This window comes from Danio aesculapii, chromosome 9, assembly GCF_903798145.1.
Source record: "Danio aesculapii chromosome 9, fDanAes4.1, whole genome shotgun sequence".
NCBI classification, from domain to species: domain Eukaryota; kingdom Metazoa; phylum Chordata; class Actinopteri; order Cypriniformes; family Danionidae; genus Danio; species Danio aesculapii.
This window is the reverse complement of record NC_079443.1, coordinates 3,342,189-3,354,903: the sequence shown is the minus strand read 5'-3', so window position 1 is coordinate 3,354,903 and position 12,715 is coordinate 3,342,189. Positions and strand designations below refer to the sequence as shown.

Sequence of the window (12,715 nt, the reverse complement as noted above, 5' to 3'; positions counted from 1 at the left end):
CTACACCATATTTAAGGATGCTATATATGCTTGATACAAATACGTCAGCAAACATAGGCTATATCTTAGTATATTTCGTCCCACGTAAGGACGCTCTATGTTTCGTATATAGCCATATTTGTACGCGCAAGTGTTAACACGGCTTCCCATAAACTTTACCTCAATCATAAGTGTTGGGTTTTGTGGTCCACATTTGTCCAACGAGAGTTCTCATGCGCATGTCCGCGGTGTGGCAGCAGCTCAGACTCAAACTCAGCTCTCTCTCAATGAACTCACATCTGTTCAGGATCTGCTGCAGACGATGTTAAACTGTGATTAACTCCATGATTTCACCGAAGATGGTCGCGGCACACACCTCCAGCCACCCGTCTGCATCTGCTGACTGGATCATCTGTCTGGATAAGAGGTACCATCGCCATTCACCCTTCAAAAACTTCATTCTGCACCTCCACATACTGTATGACGCTGTCCACCTTCGGGAGTCGTTATACCGACTACACATCGGTGAAAACACATTAACAGCGCATTTGGTTGGTAGATATAAGAATAAAGCACAAGTTTCATGTCATGTATGTCAGATATGCGATTGTCAGAGAGACTGTTTGTGTTCAGACGCAGCTTTTATTGTCAGCTCGACAGGTTTCTGGTGATGCATGCATTCAATAATATGTATTCTGCTTCAGCTGTTGGATTTGTGTGAGTATTAGCAGTGTGTAGTTTATAAAGGGTTGTTTGTCACCTGGAGGAGGTCACCAGTGCTGCAGTGCTTGTGTTACTGCAGACACTTTCTGCTGTCAAGGGCTTTACTATAGCGGAGACCAAACTTAAAGGGATAGTTCACTTCAAAAGCGAAAATTCTGTCACGAATTACTCAATTTTCACTTCTCACAAAGGTAAAATTTGTTTTATATTCGCACATTTGTTCACTTTTAAACAGTGACACTTATTGTTTATGCTACTTTGAATATTGCATGTAAGTGTGGCTAAAAACAACATTAGCACTTTTTAACTGACTGCGAACAATGTTGTTTTTTGATATTCATTGGCTGCTAATATGACTTCCCTATATAGAATTAGCAAAGAATACTTTTCTGAAATTATATTATTAAGGAGAAAGTTAGAATGTGCAAATATACACTGGCCGGCCACTTTATTAGGTACACCTTACTTGTACCGGGTTGGCCCCCCTTTTGCCTTCAGAACTGCCTTAATCCTTCGTGGCATAGATTTAACAAGGTACTGGAAAATTCCTCAGAGATTTTGGTTCATATTGACTTGGTAGCATCATGCAGTTGCTGCAGATTTGTCGGCTGCACATCCATGATGCAAAATTCCTGTTCTACCACAACCCAAAGGTTCTCTATTGGATTGAGATATGGTGATTGTGGAGGCCATTTGAGTACAGTGAACTCATTGTCATGTTCAAGAAACCAGTCTGAGATGATTCACGCTTTATGACATGGTGTGTAATCCTGCTGGAAGTCGCCATCAGAAGATGGGTACAATGTGGTCATAAAGGGATGTACATGGTCAGCAACAATACTCAGATAGGCTGTGGCGTTGACACGATGCTCAAGTGGTACTAATGGGCCCAAAGTGTGCCAAGAAAATATCCCCCACACCATTACACCACCCCCAGCATGAACCGTTGATACAAGCCAGGATGGATCCATGCTTTCATGTTGCTGACAACAAATTCTGACCTAACTGGAGACTCATCAGACCAGGCAAGGTTTCTCCAATGTTCTATTGTCCAGTTTTGGTGAGCCTGTGTGAATTGTAGCCTCAGTTTCCTGTTCTTAGCTGACAGGAGTGGCACCCAGTGTGGTCTTCTGCTGCTGTAGCGTGTTGTGTGTTCAGAGATGCTCTTCTGCAGACCTCGGTTGTAATGAGTGTTTTTTTGAGTTACTGTTGCCGTTCTATCAGCTGGAACCAGTCTGGCCATTCTCCTCTGACCTCTGACATCAGCAAGGCATTTGCGCCCTCAAAATATTTGTCTCTTTTTCAGATCATTCTCTGTAAATCCCAGTAGATCAGCATGACCATCGGCTTGACCATGTCTACATGCCTAAATGTATTGAGTTGCTGCCATGTGATTGGCTGATTAGAAATTTGTGTTAACGAGCAGTTGGACGGCTGTACCTAATAAAGTGGCCAGTGAGTGTAGGCCCGTAGTGAAAGATGATTTCATTTACGTCAGATTCCACTTGGTCTTAAAGCCTTTTATGGGTTATTTTCACAATTTACGATAGCATAGCAGTCACAATAGGACAAATGAGCTGATGTATGGGACAAATTCTGGACCCTTGTTAGTAAGAGGGTGGGTCTTTCGAACCACCCGAACCCCCCTGGCTACCAGTCTGCATTTTACACTTTTACTTTGTAAATACTAGCAGTACGTTGAGTCTCTGCCCATGATAGCCTAGAGACAGCACATCTAGTATATATCCAACATTATAGAGCAGTTAACAAACATTGCAGTCTCTTTATCAAACGTGGACGGAGATTTGTGCCTAATGTGTTTATGGCACTCTCTAATGCGCTCCGACCTGCTCTTCCTGCAACCAGTGGCTCCATCTCTCCGTAGATCAATATTTACACATCTAGCACAGATGGACAGAGTGAAAATGTGGCGGCACAAATCTCTCCCCATTCCTGGATTTATCTCCAGATATTGTTTTGATGGAGCAACGGATGCATTACAGAAACATCCAGATGTCCCAACTGGAGCTGTGTTTGATTTGTACTGCAGTGGTTTCGGCCTACCACTTCCATCACAACATATTGATTCCTGTTTGAATTATATCAATGTCATAAATTCAAACTGTTGAGGCTGAAAGTTTAAAGGAACACTCAACCTTTTTTGTAAAGAAGCTAATTTTACAACTCTCCTTGAGTTAAATTGTTGAGTTTGGCTATTTTTTGAGTTCATTCAGTCGATCTCCATGTCTGGCGGGAGCACTTTTAACTTAGCTTAGCTTAGCTTAGCATAGATCATTGAATCGGGTTAGACCATTAGCATCACAATAAAAAAAAGAAAGAGTTGATTGTCCTATGGGCCACGCGGTGGCGCAGTGGGTAGTGCTGTCGCCTCACAGCAAGAAGGTCCCTGGTTTGAGCGTCAGTTGGCATTTCTGTGTGGAGTTTGCATGTTCTCCCCACGTTCGCGTGGGTTTCCTCCGGGTGCTCCAGTTTCCCCTCACAGTCTAAAGACATGCAGCATAGGTGAATTGGGTAAGCTAAAATTGTCCGTAGTGTATGTGTGTGAATGAGCGTGTATATGTGTTCTCCAGTGATGGGTTGCAGCTGGAAGGGCATCCGCTGCATAAAACATATGCTGGATAAGTTGGCGGTTCATTCCGCTGCGGCGACCCCAGACTATATCGCTAAAAATGCACATCACGTGAACACACACACACTCTGGCATGCGCTGCAGCGTATGCGCAGGTCTGAGCTCCTGGCAGTCAGCGGTTGCCTTGAGCACACCTCCCCAGGTGAGAGCAGCATACGTCGGACAGCACTACTGCCTCCATTTTCTGATGTCTCCGTTTCCCCCATCCACACTGAAATGGAGTAGCAGTGTTTTAAAACCAAAATGGCTTTTCAAGCGTTTTCAAAACGTTCTCAAAAACTCCATGGTAGTGTGGACGGAAGGCGTAACCATAGCAAAACCTATGCATTTTAAAACTAAAACGTATTAGTGTAAACGGGGCCTTAGTACACGATGTGAGTACAGAAGAGGCAAGCTTTAAATAGGAAAACTATCTATATTTCTATCTATATTAATCAGAACTATCTATATTTATACTATCTATCATTTCTGAAATTTTGGAGTGAGATGCTAACGGTCTAATCAGATTCAATTATCTATGCTAAGCTAAGCTAAAAGTGCTTCAGCCAGACCTGGAGATCTGCCGAATGGGTCAAAATATGATAAAACTGAACTGTGTAACTCTAGATGAGCAGTAAAATGAGGCTATTTACCAAAAAGTGTTGTGTTGTTCCAGAATGCAAACATGAACAAAACACTGAGTACAAATGCCCACATGAAATTACAGAAGTATTGCTTGCATCTGTCTTTTGACAGTGTTTTTCGACGAAAGCCTTTGGCTTAAAGGAGTCTGTCATGTTGACAGTGTTATTTAGGTTTTAAGTGTAATACTGTTTGCATAGTAAATGGGTTTTTGGTCCCTGTTAAACAGCCTCTTTTGCTCACATCTACATTTTACTGTTTGCACAGGTGTGTTTGACCCCTGAGTGCAGCTTAGCACAAAGAAGACATCTTTATTGTTTTCATTTTAAAGGTGTCATAGAATGCATTGATACATTGGGCTCTATTTTAGCAATCTAACAGCACGGTCTAAAGCACTCAGTGCAGATGTACTTAGGGCATGTCTAAATTCACTTTTGCCATTTTAGGGACCGAAAAAAACAGTCGACACATGGTGTCAAAGGGTTGTGCTTAAACTCTTAATGAGTTATTTTGGGCGTAAAGTGCATAAGACCAATCAGAATCTCATCTCTCATTCCCTTTATGAGCGAGTTACGGTTGCGTCATGGCGCTATTTACATCGTGGGCTTTGTAAGCAGAAAAACTGAACACTTTTCTAGCAAGGAAACGCATCCATTCATGTGCGAGGTTAAAGCAAGCAAACCATCTAAAGAACGAGCCAGATTCACCAATGATCCATGAGGTAAAGAAGGCATGGCAGGAGATAGCGTTTTTGTAAACAACAACAATCTTTTACATGTTAATCTTAAGTTTTATTTAGATTTAAAGACATTTCCGTGCTGCTGTGCACCCCTGTGTGTGTAATAAGCAATGTGTATGGACATTTTGGAGCATACAAAAAAAGACCTATACTATACTATACTATACTAAATAACGACCGGTGTGAAATAGATTTTTCAGTCACGCTCTCGCAAGATTCTCTACCGCTTCTGTAATAATATGTATTATTTTCTCCCGCTCCTGGCTGAGTATTTAAGTTTTGTCCCACTCCCGCAGGTTTACTGCAGGTAAACATATAGGTAGTTTTATTTTCACTGCTTCTTCCTGCTACTCTGTTATTTGTTTCACTTGCTTTTTTAACAACCCAGGCTCATTCTGAAAACGTCCCCCTATATACATTTCTGGAGAGTGCCAGAAATTACGTTTTTTGCAGTTTTTGTTTTCGCGAATCCACCAGAGACCGCTGTGTATGCTTTTTGAGATGTCATATTTCCCTTGCGAGTGCTGTTCACGCCTGCTGTTCTCGCGTAAATCCACCAGATGCCGCTGTCGACTGACTCACCGACCGATATTTTTATTTTATTTTTTGGCTTTTGTTTTTGTTTTCTGGAACCGTACTTCACCGGACGCGAAGCCCGTTGTCGCAGTCAACTCCATTCCACATCACAAGTCTTCCGACGTACGCAGCAAGCCACTGGACAAACTGGTAACAGCAGAAAAGCCGTCCACACGGAGGTAAGCGGTCAACTGGTAAGCACGAAAAGGAACGGCGTCAAACTGCTCCTTAGCGTTCGTTTGAAAGACGAAATGCAGCCATACGTTCCTCTGGCTACATAATTCGCAATCTCCAGAAATGTATACAGGGTTATGTTTTCAGAATAAGCCTGTGTTGCTTTTGAATATAAATAAACAGCAACGCAAAACAAACAATTATGTTTCGTTTAATTTGAGTTTATTTAAATGGAATGATGAACATTGAGACGAATGAGGAGCTTTTCAGAACATAGAAATACAGTCAGAACAGTTAGAAATAGGCTAATCATTTTGCAATGAAACAAAATAATAACTTTGATTTCACCAGTGGCCAAACAGAAAAGCATTAGGCCTAATCCTGCTTCAGACCGTGCATTAGCTTTTTTTTTTGCATTAGGTATACAAACATTGTACATAAGTTATCCTTAAGGCTAATTTATACTTCTGCATCAAGCGCATGCATATGGTTTGCATAGCCCTCACCGTGGCTGACGGCGACACTGATGTGCACCTCTCAAAAAATGTAACTACATGTTGCAACGATGTGTAGTGCAAGCTTTGTGGTTAGTCGGCTTGGTAGCGGTGACGAGTGTGGGCGGTGCTGATAGCCGCGAGCCCGATAGAACGAGTGTTTACAAGTATTTAGGCCTATTTTCAATATTTAGCCATATATATATAGTATTACTATATATAAATATACTATAGTATAAATATACTATAGCCTATAGTATTTGCGGTCGTATACTCGAGTAGAGACGCATTAATCGGACGTTAATCGGACGTTAAACTTCAGGTGTCGTCCAATTAATGCGTCTCTGCTCGAGTATACGACCGCAAATACTATAGGAAGCCTATAGTTCTACACATAAACCGAATGAAAATTAGCTTCCGACCTGGCAACTGGAAATAGTTTTTATTTTATTTTAGTCGTTCTTGTTGCGTTTATGCAGTTAAGAAATAACAGAGCATTTGTCAACACAGGCTCATTGTGAATATGTAGCCTCGTATACATTTCTGCGTATTGCGAATTATGTAGCTAGAAGTACAAATGGCTGCATTTCGTCTTTAAAATTAACGCTACGTGGCGGTAAGACGCCCCCGATGGCTTCTGTTCTGTTAGTACTATTAGTTGACTGCTTACCTTCAAGTGGACTGCTTTTCCACTGTTACCAGTTTGTTCAGAGGCTTGCCGTGTACGTTGGCGGACTTGAGATGCAGAGAGAAGTTGACCGTGATGACAGTGTTCGAGTCTGACAAAGAACTGTTACAGAAAGCACATAAAAAAATTAAAAAACAAGTAAGTAACAGAGTGAGAACGTGGTAAGATCTGAAAACATGATGAAATCAGGCGGCCGCGAGGGCTTTTCTTTTTCTGGATTGTTTTTGAAAACACTATCGGTTGTGTTTAGAGAAGTGGGTGGGTTGGGGGATCAGTCAGCCGACAGAGACCTCTGGTGGATTTACACGAGAACAGCAGGCACGAATGGCACACCTCTGGCCTCTGGTGCATGTCAAGTAATCGCGAAAAGACATCTCAAACGATGTCGCCTTTGCATTAAAATAACATAATGAGCAAATGTCCCTTCATGACAGTCTTATGAACTACAATTAAAGCTACATTAACTAGAATGAGCTCATAATAGAAGAGGTGTCCTGTGGAGTTAAAAAAACAAGTCGTGGGGATTTCCTGGTGGTTCTTTGTCATGTTCTGTCATTATGACGTAAATAAGTGAAAGTTCTGGATGTGCAACACACAACTTATACCTCTTTAGTGTGCAAGACATGCTATGGCTGCAGTGTTTCGCTTGACTTGCTCTGTGTGTGTGTGTGTGTGTGTGTGTGTGTGTGTGTGGTGTTAATTAGCATTTACTGCCAATACCCAATGCCAATGCCAATTACTCTACACTGCTTAAACCTTGAACATCCACATGGGATCAATCTCTGTGTCATTCTGAGGACTCACAGTATCTGCATTGCACTATTATTCAACCTGCCATCTAGATATCAACTTTGCTCATCAAAAATGGGTTGTTGCTAGAGGGGATACAGCTGCGGCTTTATATTTATAATTGATATTATTTATGAAGTTACACATTAATTGTATTTTATTGCGTCATCGCTGTGGTTCATTATTATTATTATTCATTTATTCATTTTTCTTCGGCTTAGTCTCTGTTTCAGAGGTCGCCACAGTGGAATGAACCGCCAACTTATCCAGCATATGTTTTACGCAGCGGATGCCCTTCCAGCTGCAACCCATCACTGGGAAACACCCATACACACTCATACACTATGGCCAATTTTAGCTTACCCAGTTTCCCTATACTGCATGTCTTTGGACTTGTGGGGGGAAACCGGAGCACCCGGAGGAAGCCCACACCAACACGGGCAGAACATGCAAACTCCACACAGAAATGCCAACTGACCCAGCTGAGGCTCAAACCAGCGACCTTCTTACTGTGAGTCGATCGTGCTACCCACTGCGCTACCATGTCGCCTCATGGTCTCCTAACCATCCCCATATGATAACTGGCTTCATCACTCTGTCTCCTCTCCACCAATCAGCTGGTGTGCGATGTGCGGTCTGGTGCAATATGGCTGCCGTCATGTCATCCAGGTGGAGGCTGCACACTGGTGGTGGATGAGGAGATTCCCCCCACTGTGTAAAGTGCTTTGAGTGTCCAGAAAAAGCACTATGCAAATGTAATGATGGAAACATATCTGATACAGTCTCTCTCATGTTTGACCAAAATTTTCTCTTATTTTGGCAGTAGGCAGAGTTTCCAAGAAAGATCAACTGGAGCAGATGGATCCAGCAACAGTTTCAGGATGAGAATGTTCTTTTCTGAGTGCGCTGACGTTGCATTTTGGTTTATTTGTATGTGTGTGTGTGTGTGTGTGTGTGTGTGTGTGTGTGTGTGTGTGTAGACCAGAGGAGCGTTCAGGGGAAGACGTGGACATTATCTTGGTGCGTCTGAAAAGTGTGAAGGCCTTCGAGAAATTCCACCCGGCTCTTCTTCAGCAGATCTGTCTGTGCGGCTTCTATGAATGTCTGGAGAAAGGCATCACTCGTGAGTCAAACACACTGACACCATTTCTTCATCACGCTTTTAGTCACACAAGGCTGCATTCGGATATTTTTGTTAGGAGCCATTCACACAGAATATATTTATGAGTCAAAAACGTGAGAAGCAGTGGTCAGGAGTATACACTAACTGGCCACTTTATTAGGTACACCTTACTAGTACCAGGTTGGACCCCCTTTTGCTTTGAAAACTGCCTTAATCCTTGCTGGCATAGATTCAACAAGGCACTGGAAATATTCCTCAGAGATTTTGGTTCATATTAACATGATAGCATCACGCAGTTGCTGCAGATTTGTCGGCTGCATCTATGATGTGAATCTCCCAGTCCACCACATCCCAAAGGTGCTCTATTGGATTGATATCTGGTGACTGTGAAGGCCATATGATTCGCGGTTTATGACATGGCGTGTTATCCTGCTGGAAGTAGCCATCAGAAGATGGGTGCACTCGGAGATCATGGTTGTTCAGCTTAGACTTGCGCCCTTGTCCTTTACACAGTGAAATTCCTCCAGATTTCTTGAATATGTTAATTACATTCTGCACTGTTGAAGGTGAAATATCCAAACATTTTCCTTTCTTTCTTTGAGGAACATTGTTTTTAAACATTTTAATCATTTTCTCAGGTATTTGTTGGCAAACTGGTGATCCTCGGCCCATCTTTGCTCCTAAAGGGCTAGAGCTTTCTTGAATGCTGCTTTTGTACCAAATCATAATTACCATCACCTGTTGACATCACCTGTTTCACATCATTACTTAACCCGTTTACCTGATTACTAGCCCTAAACTGCTCCTGTCACAACTTTTTTGGTGTGTGTTACAGGTCTGAATGACACGAAAGGATGTGTATTTACACATGAAATGAAGTTGACCAGACAAAGCAAGACATATTTTGTGTTCATATTGTCTGCGATACTTTCCACGCTGTCCCAACCTTTTTTGATTTGGGTGTTGTATATAAGACGAAAATTAAGATAAAACAAGTGTTTAAAATTTTACTGAAGGTGAAACACAATTGGCAGTGTATACAGTATAAGCAGGAGGAATACAATTGAAGGAGTAGAGCGATGTGAAGTTGTATTTTATTTAAGAGTGTTGGTTCATTTGAAAGATAAAAGACTTAATTTTCTTTTCAAACCAGTGGCGATGAACTATTTATTGTGTATATTACAACGATTTAAGATACTGTTAAGCTCATTACAAGAATTGTTTTGGAGTTCAAAAATGTGAAGTAAATGTTTGGTTGTGTGTGTGTGTGTGTGTGTGTGTGTGTGTTAGTGTACAGGCAGGGTGACATCGGCACCAACTGGTACACCGTCCTGTCTGGTTCTCTAGATGTCAAAGTCTCTGAAACGGCAAACCATCAGGTACATTATCATTTAAATCCTGTTTTTAAATGCTAATGCTAAATGCTAATGTGCCTGTACCACAATGTAAACAAACTGTGAAATATTTGAGTTACTTTCACTTAAATATCAATGATAAACAATGTGTAGACTTACTTTTACTTATAACTTTACTTATACTTTTACTTACACAAAGACTACTGGCAAACACACACACAAAAACACACACACACACACACACACACTCCAGTGCCGTGCACAGACTCTTAAATGGGCAGGTGCTCACAGGGCCGGAGCAAGCTGAACTACCCTGTAGGCAAAGGACTATGCTAAGCTGTGTTTGGGGGGTGACGGTCGCGGAGTGAAGATTCTGCTTCTGATGGGGGTTACTGGAATCACTGGAGGGGCAGGGCACGGATGCGTTGGAGGGGCCAGATAGGGGCACTTCAGCCAATAACGGCAGAGGGGCAGTGGCTCTAGCCACCGGGCCACCTCCCTGTGCACGGCCCTGCTCCAACACACAACCTAGACATTCACAGAGTTAGGGATGAAGATGAGTTTGTTTCTTCATGCAAAACAGATTTGAGCGTTGAAATTAAATGGAGCTGTTTTGTTTTAGAGGTTTATTGTACGCGGCATGTTTATTACCTCAAGGACAAACGGTGTATGCAGAATTCTGCAACACAGGCTCACTCTGAAAAGGTAGCTCTATACGCATTTCTGAAGATCGTCAATTATGTAGCCAGAGGTACGTATGGCTGCTTTTCATCTCTAAAACGAACGCTACGGGGCGGTATGATGCTGTTCCTTTTCGCGCTACCAGCTGACCGCTTACCTCCGTGTAGACGTCTTTTCTGCTGTTACCAGTCTGTTCAGTGGTTCGCTTCGAACGTCAGCAGACTTGAGACAGTCCAGTGAAGAACGCTTACAGGAAGCAGATAAGACAAAAACAAAAAACAAAAAATAAGCAAGTAAATAACAAGGTGAGAATGTGGTAAAATCTGAAAACGTGGTGAAAATCAGGCAGCCGTTAGGGCATTTTATTTCTGGATTGCTTTTTAAATCTGCTGGTTGGGTTTAGGGAATTGGGTGAGCGCTAGTCAATCAGTGCTTTTGAAAACACAGTCGGTTGGGTTTAGGGAAGGAGGAGTATGGGTCAGTCTATTGGTCAGTCAGTCAGTCGACAGTGCCCTCTGGTGGATTTACGTGAGTAGAGTAGGCGCGAATGGCACTCGCAAGAGAAATTTGAGATCTGAAAAAGCGTACACAACGACCTCTGCCGGATTCGCAGTATCAAAAACTACAAAAAAACGTCACTTCTGGGACGTACTTGGCGCTCTCCAGAAATGTATATAAGGGTACGCAATCAATATGATCCTGGGATGGAGTTCTAAGACCACACAAGGGTTGACATTGTACTGAAGAGTAGAGTGTGTTGGTTTGGTTAAGCACAGCTCATTCTGCATGATTCACAACTATCTATAATCATGCACGTGTATAAAAATAGTCTGTTTGGTTGTTACATGAACACATGCTGTTGCTAACTAACACTTAATCTTAAAGATTTGAGTGAATGTGACATTTCTGCAGATTACCTGCGCAGATGTGTTTATTTTTATATTTCAGTTCCTTCCTAATTTACATTGTGATGAATGACGGGAAGCCAAAAGCTGTGGGAAATGAGAAACACTTTTATGGCTCGTTACAAACATGATGTTCATTCATGTATTCATTTTCCTTTAGCTTAGTCTCTTTATTAATCAGGGGTCGCCACAGCGGAATGAACCACTAACTCATCCAGCGTATGTTTTACGCAGCGGATGCCCTTGCAACCCAGTACTGGGAAACATCCATACACTCATTCACGCACATACACTACGGCCTAGTTTCTTATGGAGCTAATGATATGCCAAAACAATCTGAATTTGAATTGTGTTAATTTGAGTTATTGACAATTATAATTTAATAAATCTGAATTTTTATATGCCGTTAAAAATGGTTTCGAATTTCTTATTTTGAATTCGAATTTCCTAAATTGGATTTGAATTCCACAACTTGAATACTGAAGATCTGAAATTTAAGGCAGCTGAATTCAAGGAGGAATTTTTTCTAGACGCATTTTCAAACTTCAGATTTTTTGTGTTCTGAATTCATAACCTGCAGATGTCCCGCTTGTAAAAATACAGTTTCAAATTTTTTAAGAACATCAAATTCAATATCCTAAAATTCAAAACCAGAAATGCAGATCGTAAAATTCAAAACAAAGAATCACTCACCCCTGCTTGATTCATGGTTATGGACGAATTACGGGTGCGAAATATGGGGATGGTGGGTTTTGGGGGTCTGGAAATAGGTAAAAATATGTGTTTTTATTAGTGGTGGGCCGTTATCGGCGTGAACGTGCTGCGTTAACGCGAGACTCCTATCGCGCGATAAAAAAATATCGCCGTTAATCTATTCTCAAAGTTGAGTTGGGAGCTGTGTCTATTCTACGCAAGCTATGATGACTTTCACCTTGATATTTTAGTGCGAATGTATACCTGACCGGTGAGCCGTCTTACAAAAAAGTGCCCTTCTGAATCAAATCAGCAGGATGCCTGACTTTAACTGCAGTTCGGCAGTTTCACTTTAACTCATGAACATTTCATTCATGCCCCCGTGACAAACTGAGGTATTAGACGCAAATAAGGAGTAAGGACTAGTGAGAGTGTTATGGAATTTAATAACGCACGCCGAATGGAAAGAAAAAAACTTCCGTGTTGTGCGATGTTCTGTGTGTTTGTGCGTGCATGTGTGTGTAT

At 41.8% G+C, this 12,715-nt stretch overlaps 1 protein-coding gene across 1 annotated transcript in view; it reads left to right on the top strand.

The window, feature by feature from the left end:
- Nucleotides 1-298: 298 nt before the first annotated feature.
- The window catches only part of rapgef4a (Rap guanine nucleotide exchange factor 4a), a 104,713-nt gene continuing 92,296 nt past the window's right edge, over nucleotides 299-12,715 (top strand). Inside the window, exons 1-3 of the mRNA XM_056464672.1 lie at nucleotides 299-406; nucleotides 8,414-8,556; nucleotides 9,847-9,935. Of these exons, the coding sequence (XP_056320647.1) occupies nucleotides 324-406; nucleotides 8,414-8,556; nucleotides 9,847-9,935 (315 nt within the window). The 5' untranslated portion in view covers nucleotides 299-323. The remainder of the gene's footprint in view (nucleotides 407-8,413; nucleotides 8,557-9,846; nucleotides 9,936-12,715) is intronic.